The 23771-nt window shown below is 41.5% G+C and overlaps 2 protein-coding genes across 8 annotated transcripts in view; one reads left to right on the top strand and one right to left on the bottom strand.

Annotated features, from left to right (window-relative positions):
* LOC140290166 (protein NLRC3-like) overlaps window positions 1–23771 on the top strand; it is a 362014-nt gene that overhangs the window by 27740 nt on the left and 310503 nt on the right. Inside the window, exons 1-6 of one of the 3 annotated variants that reach the window (XM_072379326.1) lie at window positions 14570–14650; window positions 19356–19466; window positions 19551–19667; window positions 20403–20522; window positions 21160–21279; window positions 21895–21984. In XM_072379326.1, the coding sequence (XP_072235427.1) occupies window positions 19399–19466; window positions 19551–19667; window positions 20403–20522; window positions 21160–21279; window positions 21895–21984 (515 nt within the window). In that variant the 5' untranslated portion in view covers window positions 14570–14650; window positions 19356–19398. Of the gene's footprint in view, window positions 1–14569; window positions 14651–14805; window positions 14825–19310; window positions 19467–19550; window positions 19668–20402; window positions 20523–21159; window positions 21280–21894; window positions 21985–23771 lie in introns of those variants that run through there. The other 2 variants (XM_072379327.1, XM_072379328.1) reach the window with 2 other exon arrangements.
* Window positions 1–23771, bottom strand: part of LOC140290202 (NLR family CARD domain-containing protein 3-like) — a 556114-nt gene that overhangs the window by 246950 nt on the left and 285393 nt on the right. The window lies entirely within an intron of this gene.

The following is a 23771-nucleotide window of genomic DNA, read 5'->3' as shown; positions in this document are numbered from 1 at the left end:
ATACTGGTCCAGCTCTGGCTCCTCAGTATCTTTGTGCTCAGTGTTAAAGAAACTCTAAAATGATTTACAGTTGAGTCTCAACGGGTCTGTTTGAATTAGAAACTAATTAAAACAGCTTTAAATCGTTCCTCCTGAATTTCTTGCTGCAGTTTGTTTGCTGCTTCTGAGACAAACTGAAATCAGAGGAATCAGGGTCTTCAGACAAGATGGACGTCATGTTTTATGGTCAGATCAGACCAATATTAAGTTGTTTGACTCGAGTGATCCCAGATGTGTTTGAGAGAGTGAAGGTGAGGCATGTGATGTAAAAAGTCTGGACCAAATGCTAATCATTGTCACCGTATGATCATGTGATCAGATGTTTTGCTTTCAGTGGAACTGATGGCTTTCACACAGTGGATGGAACGATAAGGACAGACTACCTCAGAATTCTTCAGCTCGACAGCTGAAACCTGGACTTGAAGAAGAGTAGTCCTTCCCCACTAACCACAGTTGACCTGTGGACACAGCCCTGAAATGTGTACTGCACCTGAAAGTCCGAATAACTTACTGACAAGTAAAAAACTATACAACAAAATATCCAAATTTCTGCTTGAAGCATTGTGATGGCTCTGAAAAATGTCTCATCAACTGCCTGACAATCACCAAATATAAGGTGTACTATGTTCACCCTTTTGTGCCTGTAGTCATCATTTTTATCCCAACTGACAATACGTCATTTAATGTCACAAAAAAAAAGATTTTAAGGAAATAACCGGACATCTAATCTTACCAATGAGCTTGTGGAAGTGTACATGGATTATTTTAGCTTGAATAGTATCCCTTTAAGATCTGCTAAAGTTTTATGGTGTAATGGTTAGAACAAGGTTTAAATCAGTTCTACACTAATGACAAATAGAATGAGAGCATTAACTGAGACACACAGAGGAGCCGGAGAAGAGCTCACATTCATTTGTGAAAAGCAGGGTGAGGCAGGACACGAGTCAAGGGGCTTTCGAAAGTCATTTTGGGAGGAAAGAGAGAGGGATGGAGGACTGAGAGGAAGGGGAGAGAGGGAGGGAGGGAGGGAGGAGTTCATTGCAAAAACACTATTAACGGAAATAAAAGCGAAGAAACTGTTCCTCCATGCGCAGCTGCGAGAGTTTCACAGTTGGTTTGTTGTTGCAGCTCAAACTGTGGATTTTAAAACATATTTCTGCTTCTTCTCCTCACTCAGCTCTGCTGTGATGTAGAACCGGGCCACCGAACCGGGTCCAGCTGTCTGACAGCCTGTGGAAGGTTAGTGATCTGTGGTCAGCATCGCTTTCATTCAGACTTTCCTCTAAAGGCGGGAACAAGTATTCAGACTCAGCTCAACTTTATTTTTATTCATGGTTCCCACTTTTAATGTTCTCTTTTAATCTTTTTGTGACTTTACAAGTTTATTTTTGGTATTTTCACAACCAGAGCAACAGTTCTGACATTTTGTGTTCTTATTTACTTCTTTTACCCTCATTTATTCTTCCCCATGAAGGTTGGATTCATTATCGTGTGTTGGTTTAGTTGTTTTCCCTTCATTTCAACAGGAAATGCCTGGAACAACTCGATAAAATCAGAACGTGACAAAAATAGAAACATTCACATCCGGGGGAAATGGGAAGAGTTTACTGGCAAGTTTACATTCTGTCGTTAGACTTCCGTTGATGCTTAAACGTTTGAAATATTTTTTACTTTGGAAACAGGTTTAGCTGAAGGAGGAGAATGTCCACAAAAGAAATCTTCTCTTCCATCATATATCTATGGAAACAGGTCTGCTAACCTCAAAATTAGAATCATTTGATAAATCCTGGTCCACTTCCATCAGTGATATCACAGCTATGATTCCTGTAATCTCCTCCAGTATATTAGGAGAATTTAGTTCATACATTTCCATCATGAATAATAATGTGATTCATTCATCCTACATTCTACTACTGTTGTTAGTCTGAATATATGTACATTTATATCAGTGGTTGTGATACAGTTTAAAAAGTTTGAGCTAAGTGCAGTGAAACACCATAATTGCAGCAAGACTGTCTTGTTTTAACTGGATAAACATTTTTAGACCTGGTTTTACCATAAAACTAACAGTGATCTAACATAACAGGTATGAAACAGCACAACTCTGACTGCTGCTTAAAGAAAAACACTTTTGAACAACTCAGAACCAACTCAAACACAACTATTGCTTCACAAACATGGAGTCACATGTTCATTATGTTCAGATGTGAAAATAGTACCAGTAGATCCATATCTATCACTATGACAGTACCATCAGATTTTTGTATCAAATGTTCCAAAATGCTGTATATATTTATGTAATAATTATGTCAGAATAATTTGTGCTTATTGCTGATAAACATACATAAAATGTATATTTTAAGATGGTCGAACAAGTTAATTGAGACTCGAAAAAAGATGAATGAACAGATTAAAGGTAAACTTCAAATCAAAACTGTTAGGGTTTTTAACATTTATCTCATGATATACCCTGTGTTACAATTACCTTACTGTGCCTTTAATTGTATTGCTATGCTTTAACTGCATTTCTTACACTTTACTATACACGTCCTATATGACATATACTGCATTTAGTTCCAATCATGTGGCGAGGAAATGAGGGTGCTTGTGAACAAAGAGAGATGCCTCAGGAGTCTTCCAGAGGTCAACCGAGTTCACACTACAAACCAACAATGGCTGATTCACACTAGTTTATTGATGTATCTCTTTGTATGATTGTCGTCAAGGTCTCACACTCTAATTGGCAGATTTGCCACCATTTGGAGATAAATACGTAAACGACCGACGTTCTGATTTTTCTATGAAACCCTTTGTTTTTGTAAAGCTCTTCCCCCTTTCTTATCTCTGAATAAAACCAGGCTGCTGCAATGAGGGAGTCGGAGATTGTTGTAGGTTGCTTAGACACATACACCTGTGGCTGAAGCAGCGACGGCTCTCCCCTTTTGCAAAAGCTGAACTTTATATTGATCTCTTGTGTGGTTCTTTCTGTTTAAGGTGGGACTTCGTTAGTAAGAACGAAAAACCCCATCAACTTGGTGCCGTGACCCGGATCCCAACATACCTGACCGCTGGCGGACGGAGGACGACGCGCTGAATCCGTGCACGGCCAGTGTCAACAGGACCTGGAAGAAAGTCCTGGGGGGTAAATTCTTCACTGGGCCAGCGTCATAGGTCCGACTTCGTCTGCCAACGGTGGATTGACGGGATCCGGACGGAGTGAAACGAACCAACAGAGAAGTAAGTGAAAAGTGCTGTGTTACGGGTCAGAGGCTCTGTAAGAAGAGAGGCCTTGAGTCCCAAAGAGTACAGGGTCATAGGCTAAAAACCTTGAGTCCCAAGAGAGAGAGACTGCTGCAGAAGTCTGCTCTTTGTCAGAAGTAGTTCCTTGTCGAAGGTTTGCTTCTGAGTAGCAGGGAAAGAATTTGTGTTTTGTGCTGTACAAAATTCTTGCTGCTGTGTAAATACGAGTGAATGAGAGTGTGAATGACAGATTACACTGATTGAATCAGCATTACTGGTGGAAACCTAACGGTGTTAACACAAACCAGTAGTTTGTTGAAGTAGGTCAGTTTAATCTGTATTAAGGACATATATTAATAAAAATATACGCAGAGTACTAAATTAAGTTAAAATAAAAAATGGGTAATCAAACCAGTAAATCCTCCCCCAGAGGTGCCGAAGGTGATGAAAAATATATGGTTGGCAAATTTCCTGGTTGTCTACGTTATATGTCAAAGTGGCAGAAGAAGTTTGGTGTTGACAAAAAGTTGAAAGTTGATCAGACATGCTGAGAGAGTGGTAAATGAGAAAGAAGGAAATTCAGATGTGTTTTACACCGATGGTTTGGAATCCAGCAGCTCCACTGTTTTCTTCCGCGGCAGCCAGAGAGATGGCGGTCGAGGAAAAAACAGAGGGAGGGGAAGAGGCCAAAGGCCCTTCCAATCTGGATCTGATAGAAATTCTGACGAATGCTGGAACTGTGGAGAACAGGGACATTGGTCCAGAAATTGTCCAAAGAAAAAACAAGATGATCACAAAGGAGGAAGAGGAGACAGAGGAAGGTCTAACTCCTGACTAGACATGAAAACCTCTGACTCCTCTAATCCTACAGATGAGATGGTTGTTGATGTCCATGCAGCTTGGGACGTTTTGAATGCACTCAAAGAGAAACCCTATATAGTGTTGAAAATAAATAGTAAACCTACAGAGTTTCTATGTGACAGTGGTGCATGCAAAACAGTTCTTAAAACACATGTCCCAGGTTTAAAACAGTCTCAAAATAGCATTTGGGTTAAATCAGCAGATGGGCAAACACACAAAGAGTATTTTTCTAAAGCTTTGACTGTTGCAGATGAAGAAGCTAAACTCACTATCTCAGCCTCTGTAGTGATTTCACCAAAATGCCCCGTTAACCTGTTGGGAAGAGACTTGATGACCCGGCTGGGCATCGCCATCGTCCCAATTAAAAACGGCATGAAGGCTTGCAGAGTCAGAGATGTTGACGTTTATGCATCCTGCACAGATGACAACAGTGTGTATTGTTCATATGATTTGAGCCCAAAGTTTGATTCTCACCTTCCTAGCAGAATGCTACAAGAAGCACGTGAACAACTACTAAATCCAGAGACAGAAATGACGCATAGTCAATTACATGTCACCATGAATGTTTTGACTGATCCCCATGACACATACGTCAAAGAATTTGGCAAAATGTCTCCTGTTGTAGTGGGATTGCTTCACATGTACACTGACCGAAGGTCATTTGCTGCTGTGACTGTACTCCTCCCTGTGGATCGAGCATCCAGCTACAAGTTATCAGCTACCCCTCATATCTCTCTGTTCAAGCCTGAGAACATAACTTGGACAGATGCTGGCATGAGAACGAAAATGGCAACAGTTGCAAATGATTATGAGAGCAGTGACGGAAACTGGAGTTACAGTCCCAGCTGTGACATGTGGAGACAACCTTTCGGTGGTGCAGCAACGTGCGAAGCACAAGTGCACCCCCTCCCATGACAAACTGACGTTTTTCTAACTGCCAAAGAAGAAGCTGAATTGGCAGAGATCCCAGAAAAACTGTGGTCAAAGGGTCCTTCTGATGTTGGACTTTTAACACCTACACCAGATGTGGCAAACCCTTATGGCAACAAGGGTTTGCTGACAGCCCCACTATCTTTACCCAAGCAATAATGGCCTGTTTGGCAGATTTTCACATGCCCGAGCGAAGCCAGTTGCTTGTGTATGTGGATGACATTTTGGTGGCATCAGAAACAGAGGAAGCATGCAGAGAAGACTCTCTTGCCCTGTTGCAGCACCTCTGCAGAACTGGAAACAAAGTATCAAAAGATAAGCTCCAGTGGGTGAGAAAAGAGGTGAACTATTTGGGCCACACACTGTCAGCCGCAGGCAGGCAGATACAAACAGCTAGAAAACAAACTATAGCTGATGTGCCTAAACCAGAGACAAAGAAACAAATGATGTCCTTCCTAGGACTTTGCAACTACTGCAGAGCGTGGATTCCACATTATGCAGAAAAAACTCACAAGTTGCAGAATCTCATTTACGGTATCCCCATGACAATGTCTGATAAAATCAAGTGGACCCCTGAAACTGAGACAGCATTTGTAGTTTTAAAACAAGCTTTGATGGAAACCACAACTCTCGTGTTACCAGACTACAGTAAAACCTTCGTTCAGACAGTGGACTGCAAAAATGGCTACATGACTTCAGTGTTGTTGCAGAACCATGGTGGCAGATTGAAACCTGTAGCTTTCTACTCAAAGAAGTTGGACCCAGTGGCCCAAGCTTTACCTGAGTGTGTCCAAGCTGTTTGTGCAGCTGCTCTTGCAGTCACCCAATCAGCAGATGTCGTGTTGTTTCATAAAATGGAACTTTTGGTCCCACATGCTGTGGACGTGCTGTTGTTGCAAAGCAAAATGAATTTCCTTTCACCAGCCAGACATCTATCATACACAGCCACACTGCTGTCTCAGCCCCATCTGGTGGTGAAAATATGTACTGTCTTAAACCCTGCAACATTGATTCCATTACCTGAAGATGGTACACCACACAACTGTCTGGAAACAACAGAACATTTGCAGTTACCAAGACCAGACCTCAGTGATACACCTCTCACTGTAGGAGAAAAATGGTTTGTTGATGGGTCATGTTCCAAAGACCCACAAGGTAACAATCGAAGTGGCTATGCAATAGTCCAACTGCCCTCCAGAGTGGTAGAGGCAGCCAAACTCCCTAGCCAAATGTCAGCACAAGCTGCTGAGCTTATTGCACTGACTAGAGCATGCAAATTAGCAGAAGGACATGAGGTAACAATCTACACTGACAGCCAATATGCTTTCTCAACCTTGTTTTATTTTGCAAAACAATGGGAACGCAGAGGCATGACAACATCTACAGGTAAACCTGTAACACATGCCTCCCTTCTGACTGATCTCCTTCAAGCTATACAGTTGCCAGCCAAATTAGCAGTGTGCAAGTGTGCTGCACACACTACAGGCAAAGATGAAGTCTCCAATGGCAACAGATTTGCAGACCAAGTAGCAAAAGAAGCAGCTACAGGAAAACATGGACATGACAAATTTTTATCACACACCGATGATAAACAACTTATTGACCAAACTGTACTAACAGATATGCAACAAAATGCATCAGTACAAGAAAAACAGATGTGGGCCACAAAAGGTGCCACACAAAACTCTGATGGGATTTTTCAAGTGAATGAAAAACCAGTTCTGCCTAAATCCCTTTTCAAAGCAGCAGCAATTGTGACACATGGGCCTTGCCATGTGTCAACAGGAGGGATGAGTGCTATCATACAACAACACTTTACAACGTACGGATTAAATTCCTACTTAAAAAATTTTTGTAAAGCATGTCTTGTGTGTGTGAAGCACACAAGAACCCTCTTACCCGTTTCAAACAATGCACATGGACTTCATTGAACTTACACAAAGTGGACCTCACAAGTACTGTTTAGTGATGGTCGATGCTTTTTCCAAATGGGTTGAGATAGTTCCATCAAAGCTAGCTGATGCACTAACAGTAGCTAAGGCTATTTGCAAAACTATCATCCCAGCCCACGGCATCCCACAAACCATTTACAGTGACAATGGACCACACTTTGTGAATAAAGTAGTTCAGAAAATGGCAGAGCATTTGGGAATGGATTTGAAAAATCATTGTGCCTACCACCCTCAAAGTGCAGGCCTTGTGGAAAGAACAAACGGCACTATCAAAAGCAGATTGAAAAAGTGCATGGAAACTACTGGCCGTCCATGGCCAGAATGCTTGGACCTGGTGAAACTCTATATGAGAATCACTCCCACATCAGAAGGATTAACTCCGTTTGAGATAGTCCATGGGAGACCATATAGGTTACCAGTGTTTTCATCAGACTTACAGAAAGCAGAGGAAGAACAGACTCTGGCAGATTATATGATCAGGACACTAAAACAGAAAGACGTGTCCAATGCAAATTTACTGCCTTCTGATTCCTCTCTTCCACAGGTTGACAGTCCCATCAAAGCAGGTGACTGGGTGTACATCAAAGTCATCAAAAGAAAGAACTGGGCCAGCCCACGGTGGGAAGGACCATACCAAGTGCTCCTGACCACACCCACTGCAGTGAAGATTGCTGAAAGGCCCAGCTGGATCCACCTCAGCCACTGTAAGTTACAGAGAGTGTTGGACCCCTAATTTCAGAGTGGTGGGGAAGCCTGACTACAAAGGGACCTCATTGTTTAGAGTGAGGTGTCTCAACGTCAGTGAAGAAACCAACTGATCCTCACTCTGATAGGCCAAGGGTGCACCTGCATCTCTGATAACTGAGCAGCAATGGGAACACAAAAGGTGTTACTCAGCTGCGCTGCGGCTGTAGCGTGTGTATTGTCTGTATTCATCCTAGGTGTCCAAAGTAATCCCAAACCAAACCGGGAAAAGAGATGGACCCATGATGTGGACTACAAGGACTGGACATGGGACCCGAAACACCCATTCGACACAAGGTATGTGAAATCCACAGTGGGACAACTCAATGGCAGGTATTGGGTTTCAACATGGCAATATTGTGATCAATGACTCCCATTGGGGAGTAGAAAACAGGACATGCAGTACATTGTTCTGGGCTAACATGAACATTACAATCAAAGGAAAACCCACACCACAAGTAGCATATCTCCACATTCCCAAAGGGCAGAACTTCACTTGCTTCACTCAAGGAAATGAGACGCATCTGTGCAAAAGCAAGGGCTGCCCACAGGGAGGAGCCTGGATGGGAGCTCTAAACATCACTTCCGAGTGCCAAGACGGGATTGCCACAGCAACTGGAGAAGGCTCCCCAACCAACATGTCCGCACCATCGAACGGGACGTACCTCATCCAGAACGGGTGGTGGTTATGCGGACATAATGTATATCCGATGTTGCCCATCAACTGGACGGGAGTCTGTGCACCAGTGTGGGTCACCGACCACACCTATAAGATCTACCGTGGCCAATTACCCTCCCTTCATAAGCGACAACAGAGAAGTGTTGCAATCTTCAAACCACACAATCCTATCTGGGGCTCAGATGTCCCATACGAACATAAGGTTTGGAGCACAGGCTCAAAAGTTATACATTCCCTCTTCCCTTGGGATGGTATTGGAAAACATGCACTGTATATTGAAACTCTGAATTATCGCTTCCAGTCTTTTGTCAACTTTTCTTTGCAGGTAGAAAATGGCCAGAATCGTGAACTCCAAGCCACACGGCTGATGGTTCTCCAGAACAGAATGGCTCTGGACTTGCTCACCGCAGCACAAGGTGGTGTGTGTCACATTATAGGTACTTCTTGCTGTACCTATATCCCTGGAGAAAATGACACCCACATAAACGAAGCAATGGCCTCCCTGCTCAACCTGCAACAAACCATGTCACAAGAGAAAGCGCAACAACAATGGAACTTTCTCGCATGGCTGATGACCGGCACCTGGTGGCAACCAATATTAAAGATCGTGACCTCCCTCTTTGGTGTATTGATCTTATTCTGTGTGTTTACGACTTGTGTGATTCCCTGTTTCAAGTCTGTGATCACTAAGACGGCTACTTCCACCATGGTGAACCTACAACTGCTCCGCCAACCCACAGAAGATGATGATGATGATTTTAGTGATGACTATGATAACTGTTCTTCACATGTGTAAAGCATAACGAAACTAACAATGACCTCTACATTGAAAATGTCCAAAACAAGTGATGTAGACTGATGTACTGTTTCTGCCTACCACAGTGAACCACAAGAAACTTTGCTTGCTTCGCATTAAAATTATTGCATATGTTTTTGTTTTTTGTATCTCATTCGATAAACAGGAGGGAAATGTTAGGGTTTTTAACATTTATCTCATGATATACCCTGTGTTACAATTACCTTACTGTGCCTTTAATTGTATTGCTATGCTTTAACTGCATTTCTTACGCTTTACTATACATGTCCTATATGACATATACTGCATTTAGTTCCAATCATGTGGCGAGGAAATGAGGGTGCTTGTGAACAAAGAGAGATGCCTCAGGAGTCTTCCAGAGGTCAACAGAGTTCACACTACAAACCAACAATGGCTGATTCACACTAGTTTATTGATGTATCTCTTTGTATGATTGTCGTCAAGGTCTCACACTCTAATTGGCAGATTTGCCACCATTTGGAGATAAATACGTAAACGACCGACGTTCTGATTTTTCTATGAAACCCTTTGTTTTTGTAAAGCTCTTCCCCCTTTCTTATCTCTGAATAAAACCAGGCTGCTGCAATGAGGGAGTCGGAGATTGTTGTAGGTTGCTTAGACACATACACCTGTGGCTGAAGCAGCGACGGCTCTCCCCTTTTGCAAAAGCTGAACTTTATATTGATCTCTTGTGTGGTTCTTTCTGTTTAAGGTGGGACTTCGTTAGTAAGAACGAAAAACCCCATCAAAAACTGATTTTATTTTTTTGGTATTTAGTGATTTTTCTCAATATTTGTTCAGTACAATTTCAACATGTTGGGCAAACAGACTCCATGATCTTTTTTATCTGCTATATTGTTGTATTTCATTTGTAATTTAAAGTCTGATACTTCTTCTTAAATCTAATTCTATTTTTCTTCCTCTTCACCAATGTTCTGATGCAATTTGTCTCCCTAAATTGGGGTGCTTTGTCGTCCTCTGGTCGTACAAAAACAGAGCCCATTGATTTTTTTCGTTAGCTTCAGCCTTCTTCTTGGATGTGTCGCAGTTCATTTTCACCACCTCAACCGCCATTTGAAGGTAATATTACCAGGTTTTCTTGTTTGACTTAACTTCAGCTGTTGGCAGCTCAGTTTCAGCAGAAATCTGCAGCTTCACACTTTGTATTAACGGACACACAAATAACTGTAATTTTATTGATTTGATCTGCGAGTTTGTGTCACAACTGCGAAGATGGCCGAAAGTTAAGGGAACCTTAACTACTATTAAAAACTCTACTGGGGAGATTTGCCGACATAATACAGCACAACAGATGCCAGTTTCCAAAAGACGAGTTTATATTTTCAAAAGGCAATAAATATGACAAAAACAAAAGGGTGAAAAAACAGTCAATGCGTCTCAACAATGTCCCAGGGTCCAATGTGCAAGGTGTCTAAAAGTCCAATCAGTGCTGTGATTGCTGCTCTTGGAGACCTGGGGCCTCAGACTTGTTTGGATTTTCTATTGAAACATGGTGTACGCTGAAACCAAAATGCCCTCCAACATACAAAAATATCCGGACGTATCAATGTGCGTATCTTGGGCAAGACACTGAACCCCACGTTGCTCCCCCAGTGTATCATTGGGGGTATGAATGTGTGTGTGAATGCTTAGAAAAAAGCACGTAGTTATGTGTATCTTAAGACGTGCTGTATGAATGTGTGTGAGTGGGGTGAATGTGGCATGTAGTGGAGCTATACAAGTACAAGTCCATTTACCATTCCATTTACCATTTATATGTAAAATTCTTCTGTATAGAAGTAATGTAAATTCAAAAGTTATTAAAAAATGGTCAGACAAGACAGGGTTATGACGGAACACTGTTAACTGTTCACTCTCAATGCCATAAGTCAGCACAAGGTCAAGGGTATGATTAAGGCAGTGAGTAGGTCTGTGAACACTTTGAGAAAATCCAATAGAGTCTAATATAGAATTAAAGTTAATATTTAGGCTGTCATTTTCAACATCTACATGAATATTAAAATCATCCACTACAATGACTTTATCTGTACTCAGCACTAACTGTGATAAAAACGCTGAGAACTCAGACAGAAACTCAGAATAAGGGCCAGGTCGTTTGTACATCCCAATCAACGTGGAATTGAGCGCACATGTCAGAGTACCCGACTCCTCCCCGTCCACGCCCCTACTTAAATATGCAAATCATATTTAAATGAGCCCTGGACCTTCAATTCTTCTCTCTGCACGATCAGAAAATAAAGAATAAAGAATGCGTAAGACGAAAAAAGAATAACTAAACGAAAAGTGAGATGGAGGTGCTACTTTCTAAAGTGGAGGCCCGCAAAAATGTGCTCTTTGGCATGCTGTCCTACCATATAAGCAGCAAACGTAAGAGTGGTGGATGGGAGAGCGTGAGCGAGGCCTTTAATGCTGTGGAGTTGAACAGAGCGTCGGCAGAGAGTTTGTTTTGTTTGTTATCAGAGAACATCAGCCTCATCCTAAATGAGTTACATTGTAAAACTGGAGAATGAATTTCATCAAGTCATGGATTAGGAATAAAAAGGAATGAACTGTCCTGGGACAGAGGGATAATATATACAAATGCTTCATATTTCTTCCAGTATTTAAAATAGATACCCAAGCCCTATTACACTATCATGTTGATGATAGTGATCTGAATCTGTTCACTCTTGTTAAGGAAAACCAGCTTTTGAACACATTTCTATTATAATCTTACACAATACTTCAATTATCCTGCATTATACATCTGACTTTTAAAACGTATACAGGTCTGGCATAGTCTCTTCATTTTATAGTACCTGCTCTCCCTCTATCACTGCTCCTCTTCTTGCTGCTTGGCCCAAAGATGAGCTTGGTTTGGCTCAGCCTTTTCCTCCCTGTCCTGTTTTCCCTTTAGTGAAGAATATAAAAAACTGGACTATCTCACTCACCTGCACCTTAATGCTAACTTCAATAATATTGTTAATATTGTAAATTTTTACACTTATATTTTAATACCCTACACTCAACACTTTTTTACTGAAGCATTTTTCTCATTTTCTGTGGAATTATTGTGCAATGTTTTTTTTTATTTGAAATATTCATATTTAAATTCTAATCCTTAATTCTTGGTAGCAGGTAAAAAGAAAATTTCACTGCACATTGTACTATGTATGATTATGTATATGACAAATAAAACTCTTGAATCTATAAACACAGTCAAATACTAAACTGATAGAAATGAAAACAATACTCCATTTCAACATCATGTTTTCAGATGTGTCAGAAATCTTAAAAAACCTTGAGGGCGGTGCGGAGTTTTTTTTATTTGAGGTAAAAATGGGGAATTCTGAGGCTTTTTGAAGGACGTTTATGGTGACTCATGAAGTAAGGGCAAGTTACCACAGAAAATGATGTGTTATTATTATTATTTTGAAAATCGGGTGTTTTATTTTGTTTGTGCGCACGACTTCCTGTCCCGCACGAGCTGCTCTGTGCAGTGTTGCTGCGTTGTGCTCCGGCATCCGGTGACTGACTGACTCACGAACGGTAACAACATCAAAGTCCGACTTGTGTGTGGTAGTTACCTTAGACCAGGGACGTCCACATCCGGTCTTCGAGTGCCGCTGTCCTGCAGGTTTTAGATGTTTCCCTGCTTCAGCACACCTGATTCAGATCAATGCACCATTAGCAGGCTTGTGCAGAACTTGACAATCCTTTGTAGAGATCAATTTCATCTGAATCAGGTGCGTCTGCCCAAACTGAGCCACTGTTTTATTAAACAGTCGCGCTACTCTAGGCTCTTCAAATATAAAATTACCCCAATTTAAGCAAAAAATACCGAGGACACGACCTCGGTGTCCTCTATGGCCTTGGGCACAAGCAGCGCATGGCCCCTCGCATGGCCCCGGCCGCAGGTGTAGAAGGGGAAACTAGAGAGAACCCAAATCAGCAGACCCTTCAGTTCCCACTCATTCATCTTCTGATGCGTTTACCAAATTGATTAATTTCAGCTACTTTGGGTGGCGAATTAGTAACGCGAACTAAATACTAGAAATATTTACCTACAATAAAATTATATGCACTAAACAAGTTAAGCCAAAAGCAATGGAAAGAAATCAAACTTAGGCAAAATTAGTGAGAAATATCATAAAAAAATAAACCAAAATAAACATGCAAATAACTAATGGCCCTCCCCCTTTTCTTGCTCAGGTGCAGTAAATAAACTCTTCTGACACAATCAGCCGTTCGATAAGTTTAAGTACAGTCAGCGGTAGACTATACAATGAATAAGAGAGACTTAACTGGGGGAGGGGTGAAGCTTGCATTCACCCTCCCTCACTTCGATTTGACATGGCAGTGGTATTGACCAGTTTTTCGTTTGTCAAGGTCCTGGGGACAACTTTTTTTTTTTGAGGGGGAATATGTGACAGGTTGAAATTATTCAAATATTTAAAGGGTTTCATACAGAATAAAATATACATGTTTAAAAGGTTAAGAGTAGAATTTATATAAAGTTAAAAGCAAAAGTTACAAATGATTAATTTTGTATAATTATTATTTTGTTACGGTTGATTAAATATGTTCATACGGTACTAAAAGTGTAAATACTGTGTACACTAATTACAATTTACTAAGAGTTTGATGGTGTGCGGATCAATTGATTTTGACTAGCAGAGGACTCTGTGTTTTGCGCTTGAGCAGAAAAGTCTGTGTTCTTTTGAATGAAGTGAAATGGAGTAAAGACGTCGGCTGAGTCTCTGTCCTTCATGTAGCTCAAAAGTTCAATCACCACCTGGTTGGAGGTGGGTTGGGCTCGCTGCTCTAATTAGCATCCGTTTGTGACACATGTACACATACATACACACACACCCTGTAACACGTACACACACACACCCTGTGACACGTACACACACACACACACACACCCTGTGACACATGCATGATTAAAAGATCATAAAAAAGGATTTTTTGTGGTAAATGGTTTCGGCTACAGTACGATTGTTTCAGCGGGTGCTCTCAGCTCTTTGAAATGAATCATAGTGCCCTACGTTGGCTACAGACAAATCGAAGCATGTATTGTGCTGCAAATAATGACAGACTTAGAAAAACCTCACTGACAACGGCAACCATCAAACAATAATTTAAGTGACCTTAATACTGTTATTTTTTCTTAACGTGCGTGATATCAAGCATAGTAAGGAGAAGAGAGGTGTAAAAACTTTCCATAAGGCTCTGGTAAGGAGGAGCCAGCTCGACTGAGCGAGTGCGCGCTCCCGCGTCAGGGGATATCATTTCTATTGGAGACAACTTGCGCCTCCCAGTTTGGTTTCACTTTCCATCCTGTTGTGGCGCAGTTGATTTTCTCCTGTGGAGCTCTATCTGAAGGTAATTTCAGCTATTTTTATTGTGTGACTCGTTAACATCAGCTGTGGGCAGCTCAGTTCTGGCAGAAATATGTGCTCCAAACTTCACGGTACCGGACTCACAGCTGGAACCGTGAAGTCGGGACGAAGGAGGCAGCTGTTCGGCCTGTCCGCCATGTTGTCACTTCCGGTGTCAGTAAGTCCTGAATGAAGCTGTTCAATGTAAAACATTCGGCCTGAAATAGTTAGTCTGCTCAGATCGCAGTCGGTCAGGCGATCATGAACTTCTCTTCTTTTTGAGAATAGGCCTATTAATAACTTGGGTAAAGTTGGAAAGATATTGGCAGATTCGAACTTCCGGGATCAATAACTCTTACGTGAAACGTTGTTAAAACACAAAACACGCATATATTCAACGTTGTATGATAGACAACGAGATGCAACCTAACTTTCATCAAAACGAGCCATCGTCGGAGCCTCACCAACAACATTAGTGTTTACGTGCCGCCGGCTGTGAGCGCAGCACAGGGAGACGGTCCGTGCACAGGGAAAGTGCAACACCGAAAAGAGACAAAAAATATCCCATAACTTCACTATGATACAGTGTGGCGTCACCAAACTCACTTCACACTTCATTGACCGCCTACAGATCACACTACAACACTTGGTTTGAAAGAAAGGCATTTTTCATCATTTCTGGGAATTTTTATGAGGAGCAGCATCTTGTACAACAGCCACAGTAACTTCAGTTGGTTTGCATGTCCAAAGGGCATTAACCTACAATGCCACTGTAATCACTTCATACAGCATTAGCAATACTTTCAACAATTAAACTGTCCCTTCAGACAGCCATGGATGTCAATACAACTGCCTCACTGATGCTTAATGTTTTTAAATGCTTCCTTTACAAAAAATAGCTCTGGAGAGTGCAAATTACACTGACTTAGTTTTAATCTGTTAAGAGCAGTCGTTTAATTTTAGTGATCAGCAAAAAAGTACCTCTGTGGCAGACGTGGACTTTGGGTTATGTTTCCTGGAATCAGCTTGGCAACAGGTGTTTTTTAAAAGTTTATTGTAGTACAGTTGGCTCACTCCTTTGCGTATAGCTCTTGCTATTTTCCCTCTTCTTGTGTTTGCTGCCGGCCTGAATTTTTTTTCACTTGTTTTTGTTTGAAATTTTTCACTTGTGTGAAATTCTTTGTTTTTGGAGCGCAGAAATCTTAACGGGGTTTTCTCCCACTGGCTCCATTTTCCTTTTAAATAAGTATTTTGTGCTACAGGAAGGGAATGTGCAAACTGTGCTGATATTTAAATATGGACTATTCATTTTACGGCTGTGAGGAGTTTTGATATGCTGGCTCTTGAAGGCAAGAGTACAACTGGGATTTTTCTGTCGGAAACTGTTGTACAACATGTTGGTCCATGGTTGCCAACAATTTTTTGCTATTTCTTTCTGTTTACTGAAATTGTGACCCTCTTTCATACCACTGGCAACTTTCTCCATTGTTTTCTGTTACATATCTTTCCATGTTTAGGTCAGGCTCCTGTCTGTAATGGCATCTCCTGTTGTTTGTCTTCTTCCTCATTCTCTTCTGTGTCCTCATCTGACACTAGGTCTCTCGCATGGCTTTCTTCCTCAGTCTTTTTTGTCTTGTCCTGTTGTTTAATAGTCAGGTCCCTCATGCCTTTTCTATTTCTGGTCCATATAACCCACAGCCAATGACGTTTTTCTTTTTATCATGACCAAAAAGGGTTACAGATAGTTCAGACCAGATTTTTGAGGAATACTCTGTTTCTCTGTTTGCAAAATTAACATTCTTCATTGATCTGACAATAGCTTCCATTCCACCTGCCATTGCTCACAAGTCTTTCCTCTGAGCTCTGCTTCCTTTTTTTTTACTATCAATTGTCTTTAAATTGCCTCTAACTTAGGGAAAGGGAAAACTAAAGTGAGTTTGTGTAATAAAGTCTTGATGAAGCTAAAATCTACAGTAAAGTCATCGTTGTCACTTCACACAAACAGTACATGAAAATATCTATGCATAACTAAGAACTAAAAAATAAAAATCACATTTACAGTTTTCCCACTTAAAAATGCCCTTAATAATTATTTCACAATATGGTTAATGATAGGTTAGGAACATAATGTGTCTTTGTCTTTTTATGCTATTTATTCAGATTCAGAAAAAATACATTAGTCTGGAGCTGATATCCAGTAAAATTTCAGTTAGTAGAATAAGCAGAAAATCTAGCAGAAATTTAAGAGCCTGAATAAGTATACAAACATAGCACAAATATATTAGGAACTACAATGAAAAGATTACTTACATATAACCATGGAGCAGGACTGCGGACACATTTTCAAAGGGACCCATATGCATAGGCACTTCCTCTTTCCATGATAGAGGTTTTGCAGACTGAAATACCACTGAAGGCAGAGCTTAACTGAAAGTTGCTTTTGATTGGCCAGTGACTTAATCACCCTATCCATCCTTCATTTGATTGGTTCATGGTAGTGGCAATTAGGCAACCACACCATTCTCACATGTAACAAAATTGAAATACCCCAAATTATACTAAAGCCATCTCTCACAAACTAATTGTTGTAGTACCAAGGAGGTAACAGGAGTGGTCGACCTGAGGTCTATGATACTACACTGTAATAGTTATTGAATTGAATAGTTATTCCTTTTTAAATAAAAAATTCCTCCAAACTATGAAAAAAATAGTTTTTTTCAAACCAAGTGTCGTAGCGTAATCTGTAGGAGGTTAATGAACTGTGTAGTGAGTTTGGGGTGTCTGTACTTTATAACATTGAAGTTATTGATCACTATTTAGTTAATAATGCATGTGACGTTGGCATTTAGCTCAGAGCCAGAGATCATACAAAAAGATGAATGACAGACAAATAATGAGACTAATAATAACAACATGAAATGAAGGTTGTTCACGAGCCTCGAGTCGAAGTCACGTCTGAAGTCTGTTGAGGATGAGTTCAAGTTGAGTCTGAAGTCAGTTTAAAGAAACTTAAGTGCAACTCGTCCAGGTCCGAGTCCCCAGCTCTGTTATTTAAGGGCTCTGACTCTGACTATGATAGCGAAACTCAAGCAAAATTTTCTTACAGTCCAATAGTGGCAGCATTAGCAGTTACTCTAAATTAAAAGAAATATTTCTGATCATGTGAGCATCAAGGATAACAATGATTCTATCACTAATGCAGGCAACAATAAAGGCTGTGGAAGTAGTTAGAAAAATGAGTCGGATTTAAGCGGTGGCAGAGGCTGACCACGAGCAGATGGAAGGAAGGAGAGAAAGCAGCAGTCTTTGTTTCTGGATAAAAGAACAGAAGAAGAAGTTTAATAAAGTCTCCAAGTAATGAAGAATCTCTGCGGTTCTTAAAGTAATGAAGTATGTTTATGTTTATGCATTTAGCAAAGCGACTTACAAATGAAGATATAACAAGCTATATAAAAAGCTAGCAAACTACATAGAAGGAAACCGCTAGTCCGACTCTGTCAGAGGGGACAGAGTAGAGATAGAGTGCAGGCATAGAAGGAAGTGCAGAAAGATAAAGTGCAGAGATAGAGGGGGTAGGGAAGTACAAGGTAAGTGCTGGGATAGGAGGTGCTCTCTGCCCCTGTTCTGGTAGCGCTCGGTTCCACCATTCCACCATCGTAAAATGCATGAACAGGAGATCCTCATGGAAATAAAGATAAACATGGAGAGACGAGGATTGTACTCTCTCAACCCTTTTTCTATCTTGCACCCCAACTCTTTCTGCACCATAGGAATAAATTATATCTCCCATCTTCTCTAGCTTATTGCTTGCATTTCCTGCTAGCCTACTTAATATTAATAACGCATCTTTATTGACTGCCTCCCATTCTTTGTTGCTATTTGCCCTAGGCCACTTACAGGGGAACTCCAGTATTTTCATGCCAGAACCTTATTTCTGGCATGTATTTATCTACTCACCGAGATCTGTTTGGTGAAAGTCGGTGTCCTTTGGAAGATATTTAGATTACTTGAGATCCATGTAACGGAGTGAACGGGGCTTCGAGGAATCTTAATATCTACTGAAGGACAATAAGGTCAGTAAATAAGGTCTAGGTTTAAAAATACTGCAGTTCCCCTTTAACTCTAGCTTTCTGCTCCAGATTTTTCTCTCTAACTGGCCTATTCACCTCAATATCAGGTGTATCCCTTCTAAGAACCTCCTCCTCCGTAGCTGTGTTATTGATATCCTTCAGACTGTGGTTTTCCGACTTAAAAAGTCTTAAAAAGTACTGATCGATGCGGCCACTTCTTTTACCACACTGCATTTTAAGGCCTCTAACTACTTTCTGCCACAAGGACAAACATGGAGTTTATTTCCCTCTGGCCTACCACCTTTATTTTCTCCAGCTACGCTCTCTTTGCTCTGAGAACTATTCCACCAAGTTCTAGCCCTAGAGAATAGGTCCATGTCCCTATTCTTCACTGAGTCCCATCTCCACCTCATAGTCCGGTTTGTTCCAGTGTCAGTTGCCATGTAGTCTGCCTGTGAGTCATCTTCCACCCCAACTCTTGCTGACCCTAGGGGTATTCGCCTTAATTTGCTTCTAGCTAATGCTGGTTGTAACAACTGAAACACATTTCAGTTTATTATCAGAGCATAAGATCCTCTGACACATGGAAAGGAGGATTTGAGTTGATGTGCAGGTGAATGATTTGTGTTTCCTCTGCAGATGAAGGTAGAAAGTGTGTGTGAGCTGATGTGAATTCAGCAGCATGGATCAGTGTGAGGACGCTAAAACCACTCTGTGTGGGGAACATGAGAGCCAGAGCAAAGCTCAGAGGTGAGATGACCATCTCTAACTGTCCATGACTCTTCTCCATGTCAGAGCTCAGCACTCACATCACCAAACCACCTTTATTCACAGGAACCAACCTGGAACAGAACCAGACCCAGAACCTGAACCCAGCTGTGTGTCCTTTAAGAGCAACCAGTCACATGATTGGTTGATTGATTTCCAACATGATGTTCCAACAGCCCAACAGTGAGTATCTGTCAGTATTCAGTGGAGGCTGCATCATGTTTCAGATGATAACCAGTTTTCAGCTGAATTACTTGAGACTTGGATCAGTTCTTGATGTTTCTGATGAGACTAATTAGCTGCATCATGTGTGTAATGTGATATTTTAGTTCAGTCCTGCAGCTCTTTATTAAAACAAAGGGAGAATATTACTGAATATCTGTCCACTGATGTGGCTTTTTCACAGGATGCTGATTATGTAGTGAACAGGGCGGCTGATGTAGAAATATTAAATCAACCCATCAACCCGGTAATGTTAGTAACTGATCTGTTATTAATTCTCTCCTAATAAACCTGCTCATGTTATCTGGTGAAAAGATCTCATTTTTTAATCTGACACTTTACATTCCAGAAAAATCAAATATTCAAAGTCAGTGTTTTCCAGTGTGGTGCAGCTGTAGTTTGTCTCTGAAAGAGCAGAATGAATCTGATCACACAAACAGTAAAGACTGAGTCAGAGAACCATACTGAAAGCTCAGAGCTTCAGTCTTCCTGTTTTCTCTCAGGTAAAATTACATCCAGCTTCCAGTTTCACACACCTGCTGACGTCTGCCTGCAGAGTGGCAGAGCTGCCACAAGGGGGAGCTGTAACATTGTTCCACAGCAGCCATACTGACTCTCTGAAAGGCCGTCTCACTGCAGACTCAAACACTATCACTGAATACTTTAGTTTGAAGAAAACAAGTGTTTTTCTGTCAGGAGCCATCAGAGACCTGGACCTGGACCTGGACCTGGAACCAGCTGTGTGTCCGTGCAGAGAAACCTGTCCACCTATTTCCCTATGAAGTACAAAGTAGAACAACATTCAGGTGCAAAAAGGTGAGCTGAGTGTAAATGTTGTAACAGTGTAACGTACATTCACAGTTCCAGGATGACAATCACTCTAATACAGCTACTATTTCTTTAGCTGCTGCAGCTGTCTGCCTACATAATCTAAAAGCTGAGTAGAGAGGTGGTGGAGTCCAGTATTTGTTCCTGCAGCCATGTCCTGATCAAACACATACTGCATTTTCACTGCTGTGTTCTCATGAGAGCTCCAATCTCATCCATGTTAACTGATTTTACATTCATAACAGTGTGTCATCTGCATTGTAACTCACCGTAACATCAGTGAAAAGGAATCCAAAGTATTCAGGGAAATATTCAAGCCGCAAAGATTCCAAAACAGCATAGAAATATCTCCCAAAACCTAGAAATTTAATAGAAAAATCTCTGCAGAAAAACTGGACAAAGGGTACAAAGGTACAAAGATTACGACAATGTGATGAAAGCTACTGCAACATGTTGGCTTTGGTGCAAGTCATTTTAGAAACGGCTACTTGCTGTCTCTACCACCTGGTCGATAAGGGGAATTTTTGCTTCCTTCTGTGGCCACTCTCCAGGTTCTGTGCACATTACACATGAATACTGAACAGGTAAGCTCTAATAAAAAAAAGTGTTTTTCTCTAACAAACAGGATCCATGAGAGACTGGCATCTGGACCTGAACCTGGACCCAGCTGTGTGTCCATGCAGAGTGACCAGTCAAAGGATCCTCCTCTTGCATTCAAATCAGACCAACATCCATCCTTGAAGAGGTGAGCTGAGTGTAAATGTTATGAAATGTACAACATTTAAATGTAAAAGTCAGTTAAAATAGTTTTTATTCCAACATGTGTTTAATGTGAGCTCAGCTCGGTTTCACATCCATTTCTATGTTCGTATGTGAAGCGGTGTGTGTTGGATGTTTTCCACAAACACAGCAGTCAAAGAGGAAAGAATGGATGTTGGAGGAGGTGTTTCTAAGTGTCGGACACCAGCTGGTCCAGCAGGTGTCAGCTTTGTGCTTTGGCTCTAACACAGTGTTAGAATTCTGAAGTGTGTTTGTGTGAGTTTTTAACTCCACAGTCAGTGTTTTAGTAGAATGTTTCCAGAAGTTTGGAGTGAAAAGCAAAAAAAAAAAAAAACTCGGTCAACCTGAAAATAGGCTACATTTATGTTTTTTTCTGTGATATTTTCTGTTAAGTAGCCTTTTAAAGTGTCGCTCTCACACCCATCAGGCTCCATTGAGAAAAACACGGATTTTATCTCCCATAATACTGGAGCTGCGAATAGTGAAAATATTCAGCTTTTTACACACAAAATACCCTCTGCTGTACAGATTTGATCTGTTATTAACATTTAAATGTTCCCGACACTTGTTTTTTCATCAGGAGGAAGCTGGAAGATCCTGAGACCCACCATGTGCTCAAGAACAAATGTCATATATCCGGCAAACGTAAATGCAACTGTGTCAAACAAAGGTAAGTTCTTTAAAATCATGTCAAAAGAACAAAATGTTTCACAGATTAATTTATTCAACTTTTTTTATCCAAAAGATTTCTAAAATGAAAGCTTTGCACTGTTTTCTACAATGATTCACTAACCCTATTCTGTGGAACACATTTGTTCACGTTCAGGGTCACAAAACAAAAATTTCAAACTCAGTAAGTATTCAGTTCCATTTTGATACCATGGAGGGAAAAATTCAAAGTATCGATAAAATGTTTCTGTAAGACATGGGAACCAGTATTTCTGTTACCTCACAGCACAGGAACAATGTATTTTGTCTTCTTGTCTGACTTTGTTCTTTACTTTTGCTCATCATTTTTGGTGAATTACTTTTATGTTGGTATCTTTAACTCCAGCTCTGCTGTATGTAAGTATCATGTCTCCAAAACAGTTACGCCTTTAGCTATTAATCAGAAATTGCTGCTGTAATCACCTTTGACCTCACTGATTTTGTCTAAGTTATGGTTGGCAAATGTCTAAGATATCTGCAGCGGTATCAACTGTGTTGTTGTTAATTTTGCCAGCTGTATCCCCATCCTGTAATTTACCATTTAGAAGCAACTTTAGAACTTCCATCCATCCATCCATCCATCCATCCATCATCTACTGCTTCTCCGGGGATTGGGTTGCGGGGGGGGCAGCACCTTGAGCAGAGAAACCCAGATGTCCCTGTCCCTGGTCACTTCCTCCAGCTCTTCCGGGGGGACCCCCAGGCGTCCCCAGGCCAGCCGAGTGACATAGTCTCTCCAACGTGTCCTGGGTCTTACCCGGGGTCTCCTCCCAGTGGAACGTGCCCGGAACACCTCACCAGGGAGGCGTCCAGGGGGCATCCTAACCATATATCCAAGCCATCTCATCTGGCTCCTCTCTATGCAGAGGAGTAGCGGCTCTACTCTGAGCCCCTCCCAGATGATTGAGCTTCTCACCCTATCTCTAAGGGAGAGCCCAGACACCCTGCGGAGGAAACCCATTTCGGCCGCTTGTGTTTGCGATCACGTTCTATGGTAACGTTCCACAACTCGTGACCATATGTGAGGGTAGGAACGTAGATTGACCGGTAAATCGAGAGCTTCGCCTTCTGGCTCAGCTCCTTCTTCACAACGATGGGTCGGTGCAGAGCCCGCAACACTGCAGACTCTGCACTGATCTGCCTGTCACGCTCCCTCTTCATTCGTCCCTCACTGAAGAAGGCCTAGAGATAGTTGAACTCCTCCACTCTTGTGGAGGCTCTTGTTCTCACCCCGAAGAAGGCATTCCACCCTTTTTCAGCTTAGGATCATAGTCACACATTTGGAGGTGCTGATTCTCATCCCAGCCGCTTCACACTCAGCTGCGAACCTCTCCAGTGAGAGCTGGAGGTCACGGCCTGACAACGCTAGCAGAACTACATCATCCGCAAAAAGCAGAGACCCGATTCTGAGGTCGCCAAATCGGACCCCCTCAACGGCCTCAATGCGCCTAGAAATTCTGTCCATAAAAATTATGAACAGAATCCGTGACAACGGGAAGCCTTGACAAAGTCCAATCCTCACATGTCCAACTTACTGCCAGCAATGCAGACCAAACTCTGACACCACACTGCACCTCCTGAATCCTAGATTGGACAATCCAATGGATCTTCCTCTCCAGTACCCCCAAATAGACCTTACCAGGGAGGCTGAGGAGTGTGATCCCGCTGTAGTTGGATAACACCCTCCGGTCCCCCTTTTTAACCCTTCTAGGGCATTAAAAAAAGCTTCCAGCTGTAAAAATATATCAG

This window comes from Leuresthes tenuis, unplaced genomic scaffold, assembly GCF_036924035.1.
Source record: "Leuresthes tenuis unplaced genomic scaffold, fLeuTen1.0.hap1 SCAF_1, whole genome shotgun sequence".
In the NCBI taxonomy this organism is placed as follows: domain Eukaryota; kingdom Metazoa; phylum Chordata; class Actinopteri; order Atheriniformes; family Atherinopsidae; genus Leuresthes; species Leuresthes tenuis.
This window is presented reverse-complemented; position numbering and strand designations above follow the sequence as displayed.